The sequence below is a fragment of the Trichomycterus rosablanca genome, chromosome 6 (genome assembly GCF_030014385.1).
Source record: "Trichomycterus rosablanca isolate fTriRos1 chromosome 6, fTriRos1.hap1, whole genome shotgun sequence".
NCBI lineage: Eukaryota > Metazoa > Chordata > Actinopteri > Siluriformes > Trichomycteridae > Trichomycterus > Trichomycterus rosablanca.
Genome location: NC_085993.1, coordinates 27,720,281 through 27,746,558, shown reverse-complemented (window position 1 = coordinate 27,746,558; position 26,278 = coordinate 27,720,281). Strand labels below are relative to the sequence as shown.

Sequence of the window (26,278 nt, the reverse complement as noted above, 5' to 3'; positions counted from 1 at the left end):
CCAAACACTTCCATATCAGATCAATCATATATTCATATGGATTTTGTAGTGCATTGCCTGATTTCTTTATTATTTATTAACAACTATTTTATCTTATGTGATTTGTGCATTTTTAATCATTCTCCTTTTCATGATAACAAAAGGAATTTAGACCCTGTCATCTCAAATGTATAACCTCAAAATAACCTTAATGACGTTTGATCATTATAATCTTAATGATGTCTTAAATGATTAGAATTTGTCCAGGGCCAGGGCCTTCAAAGCATCCCAAATCATGATTCTTACTTGACCATGCCTTTTGGTTAGAATGAAGTCTAAACAACTTTTAGTCTATTATTATTTTTTTCTTTCATTTTTTCTTTGTGATGCCCATTTATTAAAAGTTATTTTGCTGTTAACTTTGGATTGTTTTCCTACACCTCTTTCGACACTTCTTTACCTTTACACCACAGTACACTACACTAGTTCACTAGTACACTAGTTCTATCTAGAGACAATATGTTTCTCACCTATATTCTTTACTCTTTTACGATTAAAAATGTTTGTTGGTTAGAGAATGGATTACATAAACAGATTTTAAAAAAGAGACTCAAATTTTGAAACCCATCTTTGGAACCCAATCCTCCAATGTCATTAGTCGAGACACTAATGATTTTGTGTGGTAATTAGTTTAGGCAGCTTAGTTTGTGTGATTATTAGTTTTGTGTTGTGGCAAAATGTATCTACTTAATATTATGATGATTAGACCATGTTTAATAAGTAATCAGGGTAGAAATGCATTTAATTCAAATTAGTTTACTTTTTTGCAACTGTATATAGTGCAATAAATGTTGCAGCTGCTCATAGCTCTTTTAAGACTTTTACCTCTTTAGGTCGTCCTCCAGGATTCATAGCAATGGTGTTGACAAACTCTGGTGAAACACACTGCTGTGGAGATCTCAAGCCAGTATCAGAGTTTTCTGCATGATGGCTATTGTACTGGCCCTCACTGGTAGTGCGGCGGCGGCGAGTGCTGAAAGTAGCCTCATCTGGTGTTACTGTGTGTGAGTGTGTTCCTGCCAAACAGAAAAACAAAAGTGTGAATTCACATAAATGTCACATGAAGTCATGACCACCATGCTATTAAAATGGCCTCATTTAGTTCTGTTCTCTTTATTTATGCTCTAGAACAGGGGTGGGGCCCCACTGGGCTTTAAAATTTGACAGACGGGCAGGGCCAATAGCAGACATGGGATGAACTAATATAAATTACATGTAACGCTCATTACCTAAGAAGTAACAATTACCTAGCTACCTTATTCAGTGGGAACAGTGTTGTTGATCACCTTTTTTCACCAGCGTATCAACTCAACTTCAGCAATGGTTGGTAGTGTTTAGAGTGCGCCATCTAGTGAAATCAAGTATGCAGGGTATTGCAGGAAAAAGGCGAAGTGAATACAGTGTTTTTATAATTGTCTAAACACTTGACGGACCGGATTAAACAGCCTAACAGTTTGTGGCCCGTAGGCCCTAGTTTGCCCACCACTGCTCTAGAATCATTACCATTCAAGGGACAGTGTAGAAAATTTACCCAATGCAAGATTGCAAAGGCAAATCATCATTGCATTACTTAGGCTACTTATTCAGGCTATGATCTATAAATTTATGTCTTATTGATTTACCTTACAATTAATATGCCCATCTAATTAGACTGGCAATTTTTTAGACAATATCACCTTGCCTAAGAACTTGATGGTCATGTACATTCAGCAACGATTTCTGCCCTGTATTATTATATTATGAATAAATTATGAACGGTATTATGAACTGTAAATAATAAAATACCTACATTCTAGGACAATCTTGCACTAAGAAACACTGTCTTTAAACTGACTGACAATTATCTTACAAAGTTTGGCACAAAGTAACGAACCACGACCCATGCTTGCTTGCAAAGACTAAGTCTTTGGTTCTTTTATATGCCTTTATACTCAATCTTGATGGCCTCACCTGTTCCCAGCTAATCATGGACCTTTCCAGAACAGTGTTAGTTGTATAACCTTAGTCCTAATTTGCCATTGTCCCAACATTTTTCCTGTTTTCTTTACTTTTATCAGTTAAATAAAAGCTTAAGCAATTGAACAAATTAAAGTTTTTAGAAAGTGTCCCAACTTTTCTGGAAATATAATTTGTAGATGATGACAGCAGGACTATGATATTAAACTGTTTGAGCATGTTCCAAGAGCAAGACCATAACAAAGCTAACCACAGTTTGTTTAACATCTTTCATTGCGTTAAGCTAGTTAAAAATTTACTGTTATTATTGTTTTCAATAAAGCTCCAAAGTTTAAAAGTTTCACATTAAAAGTTTACTTACACTTGTAAGGGACATGCACGTCTTATGATTTCAGTGAATTGTGAAACTTTTCTGGGACTAAATGACTAAAACACATATCGTTTGTCCACAAAACTTTCACAAATTTGAAATATTTAGTAGGTTTATTGTTGAGGTTTATTAAGTTTATTAAGATTTCATAATTACTAGAAATTTTAATGTCATTTCACGAAGTAAAAGGACATTGTAAAACTATAAAGTTAAAACTACGGTTAAATAAATAGAAAACATGGGAACAGCGTGAAAATTAAATGAATAGGAAATAATAAAAATGAACTAAATATAAGCAGGAAAGAAAAAAGAACAGCAACAGAGGACAAACCAGAAAAGGAATAGGAGCGATGGCGTTCGGGCTGGTTGTACATGCTCTCGGAGATGCCCCGGATTCGAGCGTTGTACTCTGGGTAGGGATGGGATGGGGGTGGGGGTGGTGGCAGAGGAAAAAGAGAAAGGAGAACAGAGAGAATGTAGGTGAAGGAATCAGAACGTGAAGATCCATTAATAGGGCAGATGGAGAAACAAATGCAAACAAAAAATTATAAATAAAGGTTGATAACTATGTTCTGCTGTATTATTATACATAAATGCAGTACATGTATTAGAATTTACCTATGTCAGCTGTAAGTTGTATACAAACACAAATGCTTTGAAATATAAACAGTAAACCAATGCTATAAATGGAACGTTAGTCCATTAATAACTAAAATTGATTTACAAATTGTATTTTTTTCTGTTGCCTTGTGTCTAATATTATTTTCTTCTAAAATAATCTAGTGTGAGACACATTGTCATATTTTTAAAATAACAAAACAAACAGTAAGCTATAAAAAAATATAATTGATAAAAGTTTTCCCTGACAATTTATAGGTTTAAATAATTTACTCACTAACTAACACATATACAGTGGGGGAAATAAGTATTTGATCCCCTGCTGATTTTGTAAGTTTACCCCCTTACAAAGACTTGAACAGTCTATAATTTTTATGGAAGGTTTATTTTAACAGAGAGAGACAGAATATCAACAAAAAATTCAGAAAAAAAAACATTAAATAAAATTTATAAATTAATTTGTATTTAATTAAGGGAAATAAGTATTTGATCCCCTACCAACCAGCAAGAATTCTGACCCCCACAGACCGGTTATGTGCCCATGAGGAACACAAATTAGTCCTGTCCCTGTATAAAGGACTCCTGTCACAGAATCAGTTTCTTCCGTTCAAATCTCTCGAACACCATGGGCAAGACCAAAGAGCTATCAAAGGACGTCAGGGACAAGATTGTAGACCTGCACAAGGCTGGAATGGGCTACAAGACCATCAGCAAGAAGCTTGGTAAGAAAGAGACCACTGTTAATTCGATTCGATTCACTGTTCCACGATAATTCGAAAATGGAAGAAATACAAGATCACAGTCAATCACCCTCACTCTAGAGCTCCATGCAAGATCTCACCTGGTGGGGTAAGAATGATTCTGAAAAAGGTGAGGTCAGTCCAGAATTACACGGGAGGAGCTTGTCAATGATCTCAAGGGAGCTGGGAGCACAGTCACCAAGAAAACCATTGGTAACACACTTCGCCGTAATGGATTGAGATCCTGCAGTGCCCGCAAAGTCCCTTTGCTCAAGAAGGCTCATGTACAGGCCCATCTGAAGTTTGCCAATGAACACCTGAATGATTCAGAGAAAGCTTGGGAGAATGTGATATGGTCAGATGAGACCAAAATTGAGCTCTTTGGCATCAACTCCACTCGCCGTGTTTGGAGGCAGAGAAATGCCCAGTGGGGATGGTGTTCTTGGGGTCATATCCAGCATTTCTCTGCTCCCAGCTCCCTTGAGATCATTGACAAGCTCCTCCCGTGTAATTCTGGACTGACCTCACCTTTCTCAGAATCATTCTTACCCCACCAGGTGAGATCTTGCATGGAGCTCCAGAGTGAGGGTGGTTGACTGTGATCTTGTATTTCTTCCATTTTTGAATTATCGCACCAACAGTGGTCTCTTTCTCACCAAGCTTCTTGCTGATGGTCTTGTAGCCCATTCCAGCCTTGTGCAGGTCTACAATCTTGTCCCTGACGTCCTTTGATAGCTCTTTGGTCTTGCCCATGGTGGTCGAGAGATTTGAATGGAAGAAACTGATTCTGTGACAGGAGTCTTTTATACAGGGACAGGACTAATTTGTGTGCCTCATGGGCACATAACCGGTCTGTGGGGGTCAGAATTCTTGCTGGTTGGTAGGGGATCAAATACTTATTTCCCTTAATTAAATACAAATTAATTTATAACTTTTATTTAATGTTTTTTTTCTGGATTTTTTGTTGATATTCTGTCTCTCTCTGTTAAAATAAACCTTCCATAAAAATTATAGACTGTTCAAGTCTTTGTAAGGGGGTAAACTTACAAAATCAGCAGGGGATCAAATACTTATTTCCCCCACTGTATACATAAAATAAAATAAAACAAAAAATCCTTTGATAATCTGGGAGTGTCAACTCTTAGGGTGCATTCACGTGAGAAGCGGCAAAACTGCTTTTGCACTGACTGTGCTATTGTTTCCTATGAAGTGTGGCGTTGCTGCTTATCTTGCCGCTGCGCTTCCCTACGCGGAACGTACTGTGATCTTTGTGCTTGCTTTGGCGCTCAAAGTTGACCTAACTGAACTTTAACCCAGTTTGCCGTTGACCTTTTCAAAGCGCCTCCAATGAGATGAACTGTTTGATATGACATGGTAAAAGTGTCTCAGGCAGTATGAACAACGCTTAACATGAACAAAGCTTAATGTGACTTATTGTATTAAAACAACAACCGAGGAATTCAATTAGCAGGGAGAGCATATGACCAGTAATAATTAATATAAGATTAGTGTTTTTGTGTCGTTTTTTAGTACAATAATCCATGTTAAGCTTTTTTTAACGATAAGCGTTTTAGACTCTCTCAGAGAAGCTGATTTCCAGCATTTCTCAGACCACAAGCTATAACACAAGCTTAAAAGTGAAACAGTGAGGAAAATACAGCTAAACATAGATGTTTGTGGATGCTTTCAGAGTGGATTTGCCGGTTATTTTACAAAAATGCATATTCGTGTCGTGGTGCACTTTGATGACGTTTTACCGCACCACTCAAGCCAAGCGCTGAACAAAGCAGCGATTTGCACCAAGGTTCACCGTTTTGATGCTTCTCATGTGAATGCGCCCTTAGGAATGTTGGGCTTTTTTGGGCGGGCATGAGTTAAATAACACACAGCTAAACAATAATTGACAGCAACTGAGCAGTCATCTTATTCCTTTAAAACAGCAAAACAATGTGGATTTTTAACTTACAACCTCAAATCAGAAAAAGTTGGGACCGAGTTTCTTACATTTACTTTGACTTTTATTTCATTAAAGACAGTATAAAGGCCTGACATGCAGGAATGGATGCAGACAAAACATGAAATATCTCAGGTTCAAACTGTCTGCAATCAAATAAAAGTCAAAGTAAATGTAAGGACCATCTGCATTTTCCATACTGTCCCAACTTTTTCTGATCTGGGGTTGTATTATTATCTGTTTTACCATTACATATCTAACTTTAAAGTTGTAGTTTTATTATCAAACCTGAATTGTGCTCTAAAGTATAAAATACATTACACAACCTAGCCAGTGCTTAGCCAATGGGAGGTGCACTTATCAGTGTACTTTCGATGTCAAACCTGGACAAAAATAAGGAGGGCTGCATCAGGAAGGGCATATTGCATTAAAACTGTGCCAAATCAGGAATACAGACCAGAAAAATCCACTGTGGTTAGCCCATAAAACAAATTAGTATGGTAAATAGTAATGGCGTCATTATTGTAATAAAAGTATTGACAATACCCACCGTAATCACAGAAAGTGTATTATAATGTAAATGATCACAATATTGTTGTTAAGAAGCAAGAGCTAAAGCAATAGCTGTATCGATGAAAGTAAACACAAATAAATACCAATCAGTAGGTTTGGCTACAGATTGCTACATTTTGAGTGTTTAATAAAATACATGGTTCAGTATCTAAAGCCATAATGTGTTGTTATTTCCTCTGGCCTCCTATTAAATAAGCTAAAAAAGCTGTAATATAATTTAAACTAATTGGTAAACAGTTAACTGCAATTCATATTGCTTAACTATACATTTTATTATAGTTTTCTTTAAAATGATACTAAACATAATCACTTGCTTATTACCTGCCACACGGTGGGCCACTAGTCCTTCTAGATTAAGGTTTTCCTCTTCAGGATCAGGTTCCTTAACTGGGGTATTAGGGGGCATTGGAGAGGAGGTTGCACTGTGGCTTTGCTGGTTAACTGGATATGGGGATGAAGCCTGCAGGTCTGAAGAGTAGGACAATGCTCCACTTACAGGGTTAATGGTCTGGGGCTTGATTGGAGATGGCAGGGACATTGTTGGGGATGGAGTTGTGACTGAACCTCCTCGCAGACTGTAGGGGTCTTGCTGGTAGGTGGGTGAGGGAGATTGTGGAGTCTGATAGTGCCTGTGGTGAAAGTCCTCTGGTGGGGTCATGGCATAGGCAGGAGAAGATCTTTGAGAGGACTGGCCGAAGCTTGCTGAAGCAGAGAGAGGTTGTTCACCTGTGAAATTATGAATGGCATGATCTGCCTGGTACGACGGTCTGGAAAGGGTTTTAGTAAATGGTTGAAAGGCAGTGCTGTTTTCACCCGGAGGGGCACTTTGAGACATGGGGATTGGTGTATGTGGCTCCAGGTCCAGCATGAGCATGTTAAGGGCATCTATGGACTGCTCCACATTATTCTGCGAAGAACCACTTCGGGTAGGGAAGCAAGGCAGGCCGCTGTTTGGACCAAAAAACGGATCATCAATCAGGCCATATTGGTGCCAGGCAGTCAGGCCACGCTGCACTGCCTCTCTGCTGCTGGTACTGCGCTCAGGGGCCTGTGGCAGATACTGAGAACCTCCATCCAGCAGTGAAGCACCATATGATTGTGAGCGATACATTCCACCGTTTTGTACACTGTAGTCTACCAGACGCTCCTGAGCAGAGCAGGAGCCTCTCACCTGATTAACAGGCATTTCTTTGGCACCCGTGGGCCTCCTTTCTTGAAGCAACCCTTTTTGTCCGTCAATCTCAATTATAGCAGACTCGGCCTGTGACTGTCTGTCTGTCTGAGTATCACGACCTTCAGTGGAAGATATGGTTCCAAGGTTGTCAGCACTGTTGTCTGGTAATTCGTTGTCAAGAATGTCTGTCTCCCGCTCGGCACCAGTACGTCCGTTTACATGGACTTGGGCAGGCACAAGATGCCTTATGCCCACTCCGGGACTGGTGGTGGCTGCAGGGTGAAAGCCTTGACGAGGGAGAAGCGAGGGGCCTTCTAGCCCACTCAGCAGCTGCTCAAGCTCCCGTTTTTCACTAGGGCTGATTGGGGCATCATGCCCAGGGAGGTTTACTGGGCCAGATAAGGACAAGGATTGCTGGGCATCATCCGTGCGATCAGTCTTGACAGAGGCTGTGGAGTTACCTGAGTCGCTGCTTACTGATAGGGCATGATCAGCAGCTGGAAGTGGTGGATTGGCTACTGGAAGAGGAAGGGCGTGGTTTCCAGCCTGGACAGCGTGTTCAATTGCAGGTGCAGTGCGACTACTGGCTGCAGAACCATCAACAGCACCATCAAGTGAATCTTTTTTGCGCACCCTAGCGTAGAGGCTACCGTCAAGTGGGCCTTGAGTGTGAGCAACATCTGAAAAAGAAGGTATAAATAAAAGCTTTTTATAATACCTTCAAAATAGCAAACCCACACTGGCATATTAAAATTAAAATGTCTTTATACAACACAGAACGCGCTAAAGATACTGACATTTAACTTTTTTATACTATATATTTGACACAGCATTGTTGTCAACACCATCTTGACACTTTGTCCAACAGTCTAAAGATATTACGACATCTTAAGCACTTGTTGGCACCTGTTACACCCAATGAAGTGAATTTTTATTTTTAGTTGTATATGACGGTGGTATACACTAATCAGGCATGACATTATGACCACCTCCTTGTTTCTACACTTGCTGTCCATTTTATCAGCTCCACTTACCATATAGGAGCACTTTGTAGTTCTACAGTTACTGACTGTAGTCTATCTGTTTCTCAACATACTTTTTTAGCCTGCTTTCACCCTGTTCTTCAATGGTCAGGACCCCCACAGGACCACCACAGAGTAGGTATTATTTGGGTGGTGGATCATTCTCAGCACTGCAGTGACACTGACATGGTGGTGGCGTGTTAGTGTGTGTTTGCTGGTATGAGTGGATAAGGCACAGCAATGCTGATGGAGTTTTTAAACACCTCACTGTCACTGCTTGACTGAGAATAGTCCACCAAGCAAAAACATCCAGCCAACAGCGCCCCATGGGCAGCGTCCTGTGACCACTGATGAAGGTCTAGAAGATGACCAACTCAAACAGCAGCAATAGATGAGCGATCGTCTCTGACTTTACATCTACAAGGTGGACCAACTAAGTAGGAGTGTCTAATAGAGTGGACAGTGAGTGGACACAGTATTTAAAAACTCCAGCAGCGCTGCTGTGTCTGATCCACTCATACCAGCACAACACACATTAACACACCACCACCATGTCATTGTCACTGCAGTGCTGAGAATGATCCACCACCTAAATAATACCTGCTTTGTGGTGGTCCTGACCATTGAAGAACAGGGTGAAAGCAGGCTAAAAAGGTATGTAGAGAAATAGATGGACTACAGTCGGTAACTGTAGAACTACAAAGTGTTCCTATATGGTAAGTGGAGCAGATAGAATAGACAGTGAGTGTAGAAACAAGGAAATGGTTTTAATGTTATGGCTGATCGGTGTATATAACCATTAGTAAGCATATGTAAGCTATGTATTTCTGTGTGTGTGTGTGTGTGTGTGTGTGTGTGTGTGTGTGTTTTCCTTTTCCCTTTCGTGTATATTGAGGTTGAGGGATCCTAGAACACAGCCACAATTGTCCAAGATTTTAACTTGAATTTTTATGATTTTGCTGTGATTAATTGGTGGCTTTTTGATAAGATTAATGATACATGCACACGCACACACACACACACACACACACACACACACACACACACACACACACGCACACACAAACACACAAACATAAAATGCCATTTTATATATCAGAACAATTACAATCTATGCTATGATGTATAATATTGATAATGTATTTGTAATTTAGAAACAGAATTTATATTACAAAATAATTTTTTTCATGAATTTGTGTTTTACTGTATATTTAAATAACTGTTGCCGTGCCTAGAATCAGCGTATCAGTAATTTTTTTTTAAAATTGAAAATAAGCAGCATCTATCATTTTTAGATAGAACTTCACATGGACTTCAAGTTAAAAGTACTTACTGAGATATGATTGGGTCCAAATACTCTTGAATTTTTATTAAGTACTACATTATTAATGCAGGGGTTTCGCAAAATGCTTGTAAATTTAAGAATGCACTTACATACAAGAATTGTAATTTTGGGAAATGCACCACTACTTGGTTATTAACAATTCATGCACAAAACAAGTGCAACTCTTTGAAATAATTTTAGTATTGGTGGTGCTAACTAGTAAATGTTTAATATGATGAACTTATTTACATTGACCCAGTCTCATTGAAACCAGTCGCATGTGTACTGCCACTTGCACTTGAAGAATCTCAAAAAAGCTCAAAAAGCAATTTAATATTGATAATTTTACCTCACAGTTTTAGTACAATACAATATGTATCAAAATATGTTTCAATCTTCTAATGTATTAAAAAGTCTTGTTAATAAAATAATTGCCACTATTAAGTTCAACAAGTTTTGACAAGCATGACCGTCTGCGGGGCGTTTATACACACCAAGTTTATATTCTGGGCTATGACATACTTCTGGATCAGATACACACATCCAGACACTACACAACGCCATGCAGTCTGGAACATTTAAATAGCACACACCACATACTCTAATGTGGTTTCTCAACCATCCAATAACTTGTTGGTAGGTGGAGTTACTATTATAACTTGTCTTATGTGTAAGTAAGTGTACATTATTATTATTATTTTTTTTTTATTCCAGTGTATTTTTTTCCTCCGTGCACTCAATGATCTTGGAACATGCTCTGGGCCCATGGTAACCCTGGTAAGAATAAAACAGATGCTAGAGATATCTGAAAAATGATTAGGACTATATAAACAAAACAATTTGAATTAGTAATACAAAGGCACTGCACCCAATGACAAAGGGTCCACATGCCACTTTCTCAACAGGCAGCCAGTATAGACATCAAAGTGAAAAGTGGAATTCCACAAAATAGTCTGTCAAGACTAAACTATAATTTGAATATTGTTTTGATCCACTATAGTTTTAAACTAATTACTTACCTAATACACCTATTGGCGCTTGGTGAGTGTAATCAGCTGCAATGATTAGACCATCGTTAGAGGACATTGGAGTTTTATTTAAACCTCAGACATTAGTTTGGTTTGCTCTTGATTGTTGAAGTGAGTGGTATCACCATGGTGAGATCTAAAGAGCTCTCTGAGGCCTTCAGAAAGAAAGTTGTAGATGCATGAGTCTGGGAAGGGATTTAAAAGGATCTCAAAACAATTAGAAATCAGCCATTCCACTGTCCAGAAAATAATTTACAAGTGGAGAACATTTAAAACAACTGCCAACATGGCCAGGTCAGGCCATCCTAGCAAGTTCAGCCCAAGAGCAGACCGCAAGATGGGTAAAGACCATCAGAAAGAGACTGCACAAGTTTGATTTTCATGGGAGGTATGCAAGGAGGAAACCCTTGCTGTAAAAAAAAAAACATCAGGGCAAGACTAAAGAGAACACCTAGACAAAGACCAGGACTTCTGGAACAATGTGCTTTGGACAGATGAATCCAAAGCTGAATTATTTGGGCACAGTAACAGAAGACATGTTTGCCGCAAACCAAACACTGCATTAGAGCACAAGTACCTCATACCAACTGTGAAGCATGGAGGTGGAAATGTCATGGTTCAGGGCTGCTTTGCAGCAGCAGGGCCTGGCAAGCTCTCCATTAAAGAATCCATGATGAATTCTTCACTGTATCAGAGGGTGCTTGAGGAAAATGTAAGACCATCTGTCCAAAAACTGAAGCTGAAGTGGAGGTGGACCATGCAGCATGACAATGACCCAAAATATTCCAGTAAATCCACTAAAGAATGGCTCAAAAGAAAGAAATGGGGAGTTCTGGAATGGCCAAGTCAAAGCCCAGATCTTAATCCTATTGAGATGCTGTGGGGTGATTTGAAACAGGCTGTGCATGCAAGAAACCCTTCAAACCTCACACAGCTGAAGAAATTCAGTGGCGGCTGCTGGTCTTTCAAAGAGGGGAAGCTCATTGTCGGCTTACATCATAAAATTTGTCAATTTATTTATATATAAATGTATAGATTCTCCCCTTTGTTAGTTTTCAAGAAAATGGCATGAAATGGGTTGCAGTTTGTCTTCCGACTTCACTCGCAAAATCCGCGATGGTACTGAAGCTCCCAGCAACAGCTGTCAATCAAAACGGGATTCAGCCTTTCGACTGATCCTCCAATCATCTTGCAGAAGCTCAGCGTCCAGATCGTGGCATTTATCCAATGACCGGCGAGTTTCGAAGTCCCTCCCATGCAGCCCCATAGAAGCAAAGAGACGCTCAGCGTCTGCGGGTAAATGCATTGACGCTCCGGGAATGTATGAGATAAGTTAACAAAATCGAGTCGATTTGTGATAAGTAGCTGATTCTGAACGAACTCGTCTTCAAGATGAACGTGTTCTAACGCATTTGTAGTCAATGAAATGTTAACACAACTGTACATATTTGACCATTTACTTTTTGACATTTTAGGGGAAGCTTCCTTTGCAGTCTTAGAGAAATCGCCACTGATATATATATATATACAGTGTATCACAAAAGTGAGTACACCCCTCACATTTCTGCAGATATTTAAGTATATCTTTTCATGGGACAACACTGACAAAATGACACTTTGACACAATGAAAAGTAGTCTGTGTGCAGCTTATATAACAGTGTAAATTTATTCTTCCCTCAAAATAACTCAATATACAGCCATTAATGTCTAAACCACCGGCAACAAAAGTGAGTACACCCCTTAGTGAAAGTTCTTGAAGTGTCAATATTTTGTGTGGCCACCATTATTTCCCAGAACTGCCTTAACTCTCCTGGGCATGGAGTTTACCAGAGCTTCACAGGTTGCCACTGGAATGCTTTTCCACTCCTCCATGACGACATCACGGAGCTGGCGGATATTCGAGACTTTGCGCTCCTCCACCTTGGGATGCCCCAAAGATGTTCTATTGGGTTTAGGTCTGGAGACATGCTTGGCCAGTCCATCACCTTTACCCTCAGCCTCTTCAATAAAGCAGTGGTCGTCTTAGAGGTGTGTTTGGGGTCATTATCATGCTGGAACACTGCCCTGCGACCCAGTTTCCGGAGGGAGGGGATCATGCTCTGCTTCAGTATTTCACAGTACATATTGGAGTTCATGTGTCCCTCAATGAAATGTTACTCCGCAACACCTGCTGCACTCATGCAGCCCCAGACCATGGCATTCCCACCACCATGCTTGACTGTAGGCATGACACACTTATCTTTGTACTCCTCACCTGATTGCCGCCACACATGCTTGAGACCATCTGAACCAAACAAATTAATCTTGGTCTCATCAGACCATAGGACATGGTTCCAGTAATCCATGTCCTTTGTTGACATGTCTTCAGCAAACTGTTTGCGGGCTTTCTTGTGTAGAGACTTCAGAAGAGGCTTCCTTCTGGGGTGACAGCCATGCAGACCAATTTGATGTAGTGTGCGGCGTATGGTCTGAGCACTGACAGGCTGACCCCCCACCTTTTCAATCTCTGCAGCAATGCTTACAGCACTCCTGCACCTATCTTTCAAAGACAGCAGTTGGATGTGACGCTGAGCACGTGCACTCAGCTTCTTTGGACGACCAACGCGAGGTCTGTTCTGAGTGGACCCTGCTCTTTTAAAATGCTGGATGATCTTGGCCACTGTGCTGCAGCTCAGTTTCAGGGTGTTGGCAATCTTCTTGTAGCCTTGGCCATCTTCATGTAGCGCAACAATTCGTCTTTTAAGATCCTCAGAGAGTTCTTTGCCATGAGGTGCCATATTGGAACTTTCAGTGACCAGTATGAGAGAGTGTGAGAGCTGTACTACTAAATTGAACACACCTGCTCCCTATGCACACCTGAGACCTAGTAACACTAACAAATCACATGACATTTTGGAGGGAAAATGACAAGCGGTGCTCAATTTGGACATTTAGGGGTGTAGTCTCTTAGGGGTGTACTCACTTTTGTTGCCGGTGGTTTAGACATTAATGGCTGTATATTGAGTTATTTTGAGGGAAGAATAAATTTACACTGTTATATAAGCTGCACACAGACTACTTTTCATTGTGTGAAAGTGTCATTTTGTCAGTGTTGTCCCATGAAAAGATATACTTAAATATCTGCAGAAATGTGAGGGGTGTACTCACTTTTGTGATACACTGTATATATATATATAACTAAAATCTCTACATGGTATATAGACACGAAGCTGTGAAATCAGATTGGTTGCATTATGCCCCTGAACATCTAGTACCTGTTTATTTACAGTCACTGGCCACTGAAACATGCTCAGAGTTTGTTACCTGGCCAAGATTGACTAAATTCAACTAGCAACAGGAGCTGGCATTAGTCCCGATCAGTGATGTCACTAGTAAGGGATGTTAGAGTATGAGGTGGGAGAGAGAGGGGGAAAGAGGTAGACAGGCAGATTAAGATAGAAACTGAAAGAGAGAGAAAGAAAATTAGTGTATCTCCAGACAGAAAACCGATCCACAGGGAACAATGTTACTTGTGTGAATCAGGACTGATGACAGCTTGTCTCTGAAATGAGGACTGCAGTTGGCCCGTGTCCAATTGCTACCGTAGCTAAGTCTGGTTTTCATCTCTTCACTGACCTCAACATCAAAATGCAGCATATTTAAAACAAGGTAAGTAAAATATGCATATCAGTGTAAATTAATAAATTGATATGATTGATATAGTTGATATAGTTCAGTTGTTCAGTTGCTAACAGGTGTACAAAATATGTAGTATTAACGTTATGCTTTTATTAATATTTTATTAATACGAGAGATCTTCAAAAAGTTTTCGCACTTTTATATTTTCATTGGTTTTATCTTACAGGTTTCTAAATGTCATTGGTTACATTTTTAAGGCATTTCTTGTATTTATTTTAATAACAAAGAGTTTTGAATGAAGTGTAGGACCTTACATTAGTAAAATGTTTACTAATTTGTCACAAAATCTTACAAAATGCTTGAAATTCTTTCTGTATTCTGTATATGAAGACATGGGCGGCTCGTTCCTTAAGGCGATCGGGCGACGCACCACCAAAGGGCGAAAGGGAAGAAATTTTTCTATCACGTTCAACTAGCTGTGACTGTTCTGGACAGTCTGTCTTGCCTCTGAATATCGTAGTCCAATCAGCGTCGAGTTGTGTACCATACAGTACCGCCCCTTTTGGCGATTTCAGTCTGATTGAAATTTGCCCGGATTGCTCTGATCTCATATTAAGGCACCTTTTTTCGAACTGTAGAACTGCACTGCAATACAATCTGTATGGGTTCTGGGAGGGCTAGCCCATAACCTGGTGTAGCGATAATTGGAGCAGCTAGCGATCTCGTCAACATGACTACCATTACCTCAGTTCGGAGCAACTCAATCGTGTCATTAAGGGAAATGCCATTTAGTCATCGTAGTAATCAGGATAAATTAGCAACTAAAGAATTAGGGCCACCCAGACCAAATTTAAACATCAAGCAATTATCAACAAAGGGGGGAAAATCATATAAGTTACACATAAATTACAAGTAAGTAATGTAATTTTTAAATTGTGATTGCACTTATTGTATCTCTCCAATTGTTTAATTGTACTTCTTTATTCATTGCACATCAGCCCCGATGCCAATCTTTATTCTGGATCTGCTGCACCTAAAATAAAATGCTATCTGATGAAGACTGAATGAAATTGTTAGTGTGAAGTCTTTACCGAATTTTATGATTAATAATAAAGGTGGTCTCTCTCCATGTTCAAAGTTATTTGTGAGGGCAAACTGACTTAAGATGTTAATTATTTAAGCTTTAATTTACCCATTGAACAGGTCACCTTGGCCATCATCGGAACAATTGCCCCCCCTGAGAGATTTGGCAGGAGCCACCACTGTATGAAAATTAAAACATGCTTTTGTAACATGCTATGAGTCTGCAAAGCATTTACAAAAATATAATAGCATACACAAACATATTTATGACTTTAATCTGTTATATTATTACATATACAAAAAACTATAAAAATAAACTTTAATCTGTTACATTCCTTAATTAGTTTGTTGTGTCAGGTAAAAATATAAGGAGCTGGATTTAATAGTTCTGGATAAAAGCTTTTTCCGTAATTTCCTTTACTGACACAAATGACTCAACTTCTGTCTCTGCTTGGCTGCTGGATGTTTACATTGTCATGGGATCAATGAAAAGTTTAAACCTGGTAAATATTTTACTGAACGACAGATGGCCATGCTTCAGTAAATATGGTACGCCTAGGCATTACTGTAATTAAAATCAGTGGCATCATTGCCCTTCTAATAGATGCCAAGTATGTCCTTTGGGTACTGGACTGTTGATCAAAAGGCTGAGGGTTCAAGCCATCACCATCAAGCTGTCAGCGTTGGGCCCTTGAATAGGGCTCCTAACCATAAATTGCTTGGATTCAATTTTAAACTGTAAGTCAGGGATTAAAATACCTACGATAAAAGCATATGCCAAATGCCCACGTATAAATACAGTAATGTAATGTCACTACAGGGGTTTGAATAAAAAGAAAGTGACAAATCCCTTATCAAACCATAAGTGCCACAATTATTGGCAACCCTATATATTCTTAGAAGCAAAATGGAACAGATTTTTTTTTACATTTACATTTTAAGTTTAGTTGCTTCTCTTAGTCTCTTCTTTAACATAGGAAACACAAAAGAAACACAAAAAGTGTGTTGTCCTTTTAGTTGGCTATAAAAAAAATAGCTGCTTGCCTGAAAATTATTGTATCTACAATTCTCATATCTATACTCATATCTATTCTACAATTCTCAAATCTACAGGGCAATTATTGAAAAATTCCAATCAACTAGAACTGTGACAAACTTTTCGGGATGATGATCTTTTTTGCCCCCATGCACCGTGTGCAGGATAGTGAGAGAGGCAAAAAATCCCTAAGAAGCACTGTTAAAGAGTTAATGCATAATTTTTAATAACTCTTTTTACTCACCTTTACTAGGGTAATAATTGCCAATAATTGTGGAGATGACTGTTCATATCGTGTGACATTTACTGACTGGTGGATTAAAAAAAGGAAACACAGTAAGCACTCAAAGAGAGCCGATATACATAGACTAATTCTGTGAGTGATGTAAAAACTGGTGTAGGTGGGGAGCTTTAGGGGCTCCAAACCTGTTGTTACAGCTCAGCATGTTGTCATCCAGTACTCTAATTGAGGCATGGTCACAGCATGTGAGCGCTGAGAAAAACATTGTCAGCAGCATGCACGCACACACACACATGCACACATAGTTTCTTATATCTAGCAAGCACTCTTGCTAAGAAATTCAGACTTTATTGTCTTGCAATACCAAACCCAAATTGTACATAATGTAATGCTGAGTGTTTACATGTACAGAGCACTTCTAAAATGGCAACAAATTATTTACACACCAGATACAATCACTTTGTTAATGTGGGTCATCATACAGATTTTTTCTTAGTCAATCTTATCTCAATCAATTTTCTATGATGTTTACACATATGGCATAAAACATTCAATGAGTAGCCCTGTGTTCTTGTCTGACAATAGTGGACCCCAAAGTTGAATGTCATTATGACTTGGAACAAAAGCAGTATCCACGAGAATGTATTGTGGTCTGACAAATCAGTATTTCAGAAGAAATGGACGCTGTGTGCTTTGGACCAAAGACAAAAAGGACCATACAGGCTGTTATCAGCAACAAGTCCAAAATCCAGGGTCTGTCAGTGTCTTTCACAAAGATAATTTATACTAATGCAAAGTACATTTAGATTTTAGCGCAACGTATGCTGCCATCAAGATGACATATTTTTCAGGAATGTCCATGACATTAAAAAACCACATTGAAAAACCACATCCTGCACACATTACAAAGGAATGGCTGCGGAAGAAGTGGGTATGGGTACTGGACTAGCCAGCCTGCAGTCCTAAACGGTCCCCAAAAAACAATGTGTGGAGAAAAATGCAAGAACAACCTGTACTATTTCATACCTCAAACCTTGTTTGCAGTATGAATGGGACAAACAACACTTAAAACACTTAATTGCTTGGTATTTTCTCTGCAAAACATCGTTTAAGGGTTGTGAAAAGGAATGGCAACATTACAAAGTGGTAAATTCTTTACCATCCCTTTTTTTTAATGTGTTGCAGGTCTATGGATATATAATTACAAATAAAATTAAGCTGACCAGACAATTTTGGGTTCCTTCTGTCGCCAATGAAATAAAAATCATGTAAATGTAAAAAAAAAAATAGCATTTTTATTTTGCATTTTCCAAATTGTCCAAATTTCTTCTTATTTGGGATTTTAGGTTGTAAATCTTCAATTCTTCATCCCCAATAAATGAAATTCTGTATTTTGTGTTTATACCTGTTGTCTTTATCTTATATTAAAATTAGTTGAAAGATCTGAACCATTAAAATGTGACAAATGATCAAAAATAGAAGAAATTTGGTCTATTTGGTCTAAATAATTAAATATCTTAATGTTATTCTCATTAGAAATAATCTGCAGAGAGAGAACAAGGTTAAATTAAGATAGTTTAGCACATAAAATGACATTTGACCAGGGGAGTCCACACTTTTGCACATAAAAGTAAAAGAACCTATTTTATAATAAACAATATTTTTCAGATTGTTCAGTATTCCGGTAAAAACATTGCGATAAAGTAACCAAAGTGGGTTTTAGGTTTTGAACAGCCGTAGGCCACCACATGAAACTGGGCATCCTGGATCTGGTCTGTTGATTGTAAACATTTGTGTTGACATGGAAACAAACCTATTCAGCTGGTCTTAAAAAAGAGGTCGAAAAAACAACCTCCTGTAACTAATCTAAACCATTCAGACCATAGAGACTGCATGGATTCAGAAAGGGATAATGGTTGCTGTCCAGAAACTGATTCAACACAACTTCAAAATAAAGTGTGCTGGACAGGCAGTCTGTTATAGAATGTACAATAGCAAATATTATAGAACAACAAATATGTAAATATTTAAAATAGAAGCAATTTATATAGATAGTGTAACATTTTAAACCAGTATAAAATACATATAAAAGTTAACACACACATTAACAGGTCATTACTGAAGAAGTACTAAACTGTAGTAGCACAGGCACTTTAAAAAGCTACAATGTGCTATTACCATCACATACTCTCAAGAGATCACACATTCTCTAATCAGCAAAACCAAAGAGCAGCCCGAAGAATATGCTATCACTGAGCATTAGCAAATATCCACTTACACAAACACAAACAAACATACAAACTGCTCACCGGCTAGTGAAGCTGTACCTGTTTGAGTATCAGTGATGGTGGTACATTATGTGTAGTCCATGAATCCAACCTCACTTTACTCACTGCATTGTTGAACACTTCAGAACACATCTGAGACACTCACAGTACTGCCTTTCTCTCTCTCCTCAATCCTCTCTACCCTCTCTCTCTCTACCCTCTCTCACTGCCACAAAATTCCTACCCAGCCATTCTAAAAATGCTATATGGCTGCATAGCTGCCAAATATGGGAGCCCTCTGCAGTAAACAAGGCCTGGTGAGCACAGAGCACCCTTCGAACACACTCATAAAATCACCCCCATGCATGTATACACATACACAGAGGGAGTACTAGCCATAGGCAAATACAGTATGCAGCCAAAAGTATGTGGACACCAATAGTGCTCTCTTGTGAAATGTACCTGTGTGATTTGTGCCCATTCAGTGATACTGATCCTGATGACGATGTTACATAAGAAAGCCTGGCTCACAATAAACATTTCAATTGATCCCAAAGGTGTTCAGTGGAGTTGAGGTCAGAGCGCTGTGCAGGTCACAATGAACCTGTCCTCCACAATAAACCTGTCAAATCATGTCTTTATGAACCTCACTCTGTGCACAGGGGTACAGTCATGATTTAAAGATAAGTTGGAGACATATTTTTAATTTTATAAAATTAATTTTATACACCTGTTATCAATGGATGTGGGAGATATATAGTGTGATTCCCTTTTATGCTTACATATAACGTCTTTTCATTTTGCTCTTACAAATACAAAACCAAAAAAGTACTTATTTATAAAGATAAACACAAAACAATCAACAGGGGAGAGAAATAATTAAAGACATAAGTACTTGCTAATCAGTTGTAGGTAGTTATAAGATTCTTGCATTATTGTAATTTAACTTTTACCCATTCCTCTTGGGCAAGTTGTATTCAATATCCAATGTTATGAGAGTGTTATGAGTCCCCTCTGAGGAACTCACAGTTTTAGTAGGTCAAGAGTTCTTTGTTTTTCATAAACCAATCTTTAGTTATTTTGGCTAGTTAGTTATGTTGGCAATATTGTAATTTGTCTAAATGCTCATGTGCTCGCATCTGCTGTTCCTGCTGTTTTAAGCCCATCCTGTAACTCTGTTTTAATAAATGTTGGCTTTTTTCTACCTTATATTACTCTCCTTATCATCATTGTCTGAGAGCACATGTCCAGGTCCTGGCGTAGCACCTTCACACTACACCTAACCTTTTTGACTGTCATTATGTTTGATGAAAAGCAAATGTAGCATTTCATAGTAAGAACATTTTGTCACCAATCTTGAACAAAAAGTTCAAAGTAGTCTGTCTATAGGAAATATAGCAAGGCCCCACTCTGGCCAGAAAGGGCTGAGGCTTCTCATGTGCCACCTCCAACATGCGTAGTCTCCAGCATGTTTTCACCTGAGTGCAAAAGAGTCTCAAAGAGAGGCACATTCAGAGAGACATGCTAAGCTCTTCAGATCATCCATTGCTAATGCAAGAGCCTGAACCAGACAGAGGCTGCAACTGTATTGCGGCAATGAAATTTTGAAATGAAACCTTTTCTCTCACTTGCAGGCACAGCCAATCATACCTGTGTGTGGGTACTGACAAGCTGCAATCAATAGCAAAAATAAGATTTAAACTTAGACAATCACTGTGACTCCTGAGGGTCCTTATTCTAAACATCTGTGACTTCTTCTGATTTTCAGCCTTTATTAATTCTTCTGATAATTAGATTTAAATTTAGCAAATGCTGTTATCCAAAGCAACTCACAACTGTGACCACATACAAAGCAAGCAATTTAGGATTAAAGGCCTTGCTCAGGGGCCCAACAGTGGCAGCTTCACGGTGGTGGGGCATAAACAAGTGGCCTTGTAATCACTAGTCCTTTACTAAGCTACCACTGCCCAAGTCATAATATGACCTCAGCAGAGGTCTTCATAACAAAAAAAGATGAACCTCAAATCACAACTCAATGTCAATGCATAACTATGAAGCTATGGGTACTAATAAAACCAGACCTTGCTCAGTCAGTGACGTAATGCTACACAGTGGAATCTAGAGCCTAGTGCCAGATCTTCTGATCCCGTCTAAATTTGGTATTGGTGCATTTACTTAGGTTACCTAGTTAAGCTCTGTTCACTGACTAAAGTACAGTAAAACAAAAATAAATAATTGTGATCACTACAGTTGATCAGATGAAAGGTCCTCTGTATGATCAATTAAGATGTTTTAATGATAACATACTAAAAGATCAGATTTGGGAAGAAACTGGACAAAAAAAAAATCACAATTTAGAGTTTAAAAATGGCAAGTAGAGAAAGGCTTTTACTGAGCTGAAAAAACTTTCTTGAACTGTCATGTTATAAACAAAGATGCTTACTCCCTGTAAAAAAAGGGCTGAGATATATGCAAATGGCAAAAAAATGTATATGTATGTTCATTAAATGCTTAAATACAAAGAAATTTAAACTGGTCCAAATTATATAGTTTTTTTTTTTTTTTAATAAGGAGAGGGGAGTTTGCATGTTCTCCCCTATTCTGTATGGGTTTCCTCCGAGAGCTCCTGTTTCCTGCCACAGTCCAAAGACATGCAAGTGAAGTTCACTGGTGATACAAAATTGTCCATGACTGTGTTTGACATTAAATTTGTGAACTGATGAATCTTGTGTAATGAGTAAGTACCGTTTCTGCCATGAGTGTAACCAAAGTGTGTAAAACATGACGTTAAAATCCTAATAAATAAATAATAAATAAGAAGAGGATGTGTGGATGTCTCATTTGTAGTAATTACTTGGCATAAACTTACGTTTAAGCCTAAATGAGCATTTTACTTTGTTAGTTTTATGTGTATTGGCACTATTCACGTGTATAGAAAAAATAAGATAACCTGGTGATCACAGTGGGTCTAGTACAACCTGGAAACAGTTGGCACAAAATACACCCGAGACAGGGCGTTAATCCACTACAGGAAAACACATTTTCAGTGGGGCAACAAATAGTGGCCCTTACACCATTTGGTAGGTGAAAGGTGGCCAAAATGTTTTGGGAAAACCCACATGGATAAAAAAAAAAATACAATAACCAGATTTAAGGTTCTTACCCAGGTCCCCAGGACCAGAAACTAGTATCGCATACACACTACCTGCTGTGCTACAGTGCTATACAATTATTAAAAGCAGTTGCATGGATATTTTACATATTAAATATATATTTATATTTTAAGTCTGCATACACTTGTAACACATGACAGTCATTGCAGATTTTGTGTTTTAATAATCAAGTTGGACAAAAAATAATTTGAGGTTTAAAAAAATATTAAATTTGCAGTGTCAAAATACTGCAGCAACTTATTAATTTGGTGGTATAAAAAGTTCTGTGATGTTAATAATGTCATCTAGATGGTCTTAGTGCCTTTATAAATAGACACAAAGACATTTAAATAGTTGTTGACAAACTGGAGATCATCTGCCTATTTTTTGCTCCATAAAGACTCAGCCTTTTATGGATTCTGCTTCTGTTCCAAATTATGATTACAATCACCAATCACATCATTATTTTTTTTAACTAATTACCAACTTTTTTTTATGTGGTACAGGCCTGGAATGCAAGAATAAATTTATATTAACAAATGAAGTAAAGTTGACCAGACACAAGGTTTATACTGTCTGCAATGAAATAAAGGTTAAAATAAATGTAAAAAGTGAGTTTAGTGAGTTCCAGGTATGAAATCTAATTCAGTATTTACTAAATACAACTAAGTTGGTCAGTAAAAACGGTGGTCCTAGATGGTGAAACAGTTCAATGGTGTTTCCACTGAGCGTTTAAAAATCTTGAGTATTTACTACTGGAATGCAGTGCAGTGATTAGGGGTGAAGGCCTGCAGCAGCTGTAGAAAATACTTTGCTTTGTCACAATGACCCTGATGATGGCTTTCTATTCTTGCAGTGTGCAGTAGCAGGCCATGTGATCAGTATGTTCTGGTCCAGTTGATTCACTGTTCACACTGTGTTGCATGTGGCCCTGACATGTAATGAAAGGCTTGGCAGAGCTTTTGGCTGCAAAAAGGCACATTTAGTTAAGTGGAAATTGCAAACAGCAGCACTTTACCAAGACTCTTTATTTAACAAATGACGACATTTATTTGGTTACCTCAAGGTCTGTCCTTTTGGGTTTTTTTTAAAGAGGAAGTGCACACTGGTATGCTATTTAGGTGAGAGCATGCTGTGTTTCATTACTGAATGCATAATTAAACTGTAACTCGATTTTGTCAAATATCATTCAGTTTTAAATAGTATTTTTAAAATGTCTAAGGCAGTCCTGCTTACCCGGAATTTATTTCCCTAATCTACGCATTACCACTTAATGTGGCCTAGCTAGATCCAGTTTCAATCATTGTCCATGTGGAAAAAAAAAAGAGAAAGAGGCATAGGGGTGGGGGTGGAGGTAGAGCCTTGTTGTGGGGTCTTCTGACATGACCCTCCCTAACAGGGGACCCTGGAGTTTCAGTTTCCATCCTTCTCTATTTCAGCAGTCACTATTTAAAGCTAAGTGTGGCAGGAGGTATGAGCAGGGTCATTATGGCAGTGGCAGCAAAGGGAAGTGACATATTTGATGGACCGGACCCTACAAGTCTTAAGTAATGTTAAATATACTTTAATATGCTTAATAACACAGCTGTATTTATAAAAGGTGCTAGGCTCATGGGGATGGTTAGGGTTTAGTTCACTAATATTCACATATAAAACTTATATAAACCTTTATATATACGTTACACTTTACACAAGGATTCATTCAAAACCTACATCAATCATATGAAAAAGTAACTGCTCCTCTAAACCTTGCTAAAGGTTGTTCTAACCTTGGCAGTAATAACTGCAATCAAACATTTGCAATAACTTGCAGTGAGTCTTTTAGATAGCTGTGGAAAAATGTTGACCCACTATTTTTTGTAGAATTGATTTATTTTGTCTACATTAAAGGGTTTTTCGAGCATGAATTTCCCGATTAAGGTCTTGCCACAGCATTTATGTGGGACTCAAGTCAGAACTTTGACTGAGCTACTCCAAAAGATTGCTTTATATTTTTTGAGCCATTCAGAGGTGAACGAACATTCCACTTCAGGATTTTCTGATAGAGCACAGAATTTACGGTTTCATCAGTTATGAAAAGTCGTCAAGGTCCTGCAGAAGCAAAACAGTCCCAGACCATCAAACTACCACAAGGGTCTGAAGAAAAGCTTGTTTTAAAAAAACCCACTGACCTTCACAGAGCCCTGACCTCAGTTCCACTAAAAAGCTTTGGAATGAACTGGACCATCAATTAAGGCTTTCTCGACCAAAATCAGGGCCTATCCAAACAAATGCTCTTGTACAAATGACTAAATGGGCACAAATTCCCACATACTTGTAAGAAGCCTTTTCAGAAAAGCGGCTGTTGTTATAGCTAAAAATGATCACATAAAGGTCACTCTAAAACCATTTGTTTTTTAAATGGGATCTCCAACATGTTCATTGAACAGTGTCCAAATTCTTTTGACCATATAGTGAGTGTATTCTTCATTAGTGAAAGGCTAACTCAAAAATATATAACTCAACACACAGCCATTAATGTCTAAATGGCTGGCAACATAAGTGAGTACACCCCACAGTGAACATGTCCAAATTGTGCCCAAATGTGACATTGTCCCTCCCTGGTGTCATGTGTCAAGGTCCCAGGTGTAAATGGGGAGCAGGGCTGTTAAATTTGGTGTTTTGGGTACAATTCTCTCATACTGGCCACTGGATATTCAACATGGCACCTCATGGCAAAGAACTCTCTGAGGATGTGAGAAATAGAATTGTTGCTCTCCACAAAGATGGCCTGGGCTACAAGAAGATTACTAACACCCTGAAACTGAGCTACAGCATGGTGGCCAAGGTCATACAGCGGTTTTCCAGGACAGGTTCCACTCGGAACAGGCTTCGCCAGGGTCGACCAAAGAAGTTGAGTCCACGTGTTCGGCGTCATATCCAGAGGTTGGCTTTAAAAAATAGACACATGAGTGCTGCCAGCATTGCTGCAGAGGTTGAAGACGTGGGAGGTCAGCCTGTCAGTGCTCAGACCATATGCCACACACTGCATCAACTCGGTCTGCATGGTCGTCATCCCAGAAGGAAGCTGACGCACAAGAAAGCCCGCAAACAGTTTGCTGAAGACAAGCAGTCCAAGAACATGGATTACTGGAATGCCCTGTGGTCTAACGAGACCAAGATAAACTTCTTTGGCTCAGATGGTGTCCAGCATGTGTGGCGGCGCCCTGGTGAGAAGTACCAAGACAACTGTATCTTGCCTACAGTCAAGCATGGTGGTGGTAGCATCATGGTCTTGGGCTGCATGAGTGTTGCTGGCACTGGGGAGCTGCAGTTCATTGAGGGAAACATGAATTCCAACATGTACTGTGACATTCTGAAACAGAGCATGATCCCCTCCCTTCGAAAACTGGCAGTTTTCCAACAGGATAACGACCCCAAACACAACCTCCAAGATGACAACTGCCTTGCTGAGGAAGCTGAAGGTAAAGGTGATGGACTAAACCCAATTGAGCACCTGTGGCGCATCCTCAAGTGGAAGGTGGAGGAGTTCAAGGTGTCTAACATCCACCAGCTTTGTGATGTCATCATGGAGGAGTGGAAGAGGATTCCAGTAGCAACCTGTGCAGCTCTGGTGAATTCCATGCCTAGGAGGGTTAAGGCAGTGCTGGATAATAATGGTGGTCACACAAAATATTGACACTTTGGGCACAATTTGGACATGTTCACTGTGGGGTGTACTCACTTATGTTGCCAGCCATTTAGACATTAATGGCTGTGTGTTGAGTTCTTTTCAGAAGACAGTAAATCTACACTGCTATACAAGCTGTACACTGACTACTCTAAGTTATATCCAAGTTTCATGTCTATAGTGTTGTCCCATGAAAAGATATAATGAAATATTTGCAGAAATGTGAGGGGTGTACTCACTTTTGTGATACACTGTATGTGTAACATAATTTTTTACATGGCTTACATTTTGAAGAACAGTGTCTCGTGTACCCTAAAATTACTGCTTTAATTCCATTTTGTGTGCATTATTCTTAAATCATTCTCATTCTCTCTTAATGTTTTTAATCAGAATAGCAATGCACACGAAATGT

General features: G+C 38.9%; 1 protein-coding gene across 3 annotated transcripts in view; it reads right to left on the bottom strand.

The window, feature by feature from the left end:
- The window catches only part of tns1a (tensin 1a), a 116,443-nt gene that overhangs the window by 29,718 nt on the left and 60,447 nt on the right, over positions 1-26,278 (bottom strand). For all 3 annotated transcript variants that reach the window (XM_062997635.1, XM_062997636.1, XM_062997634.1), the window contains 2 exons: positions 6,572-8,104; positions 865-1,055 (listed from right to left, as the gene is read on the bottom strand). In XM_062997635.1, the coding sequence (XP_062853705.1) occupies positions 865-1,055; positions 6,572-8,104 (1,724 nt within the window). The remainder of the gene's footprint in view (positions 1-864; positions 1,056-6,571; positions 8,105-26,278) is intronic.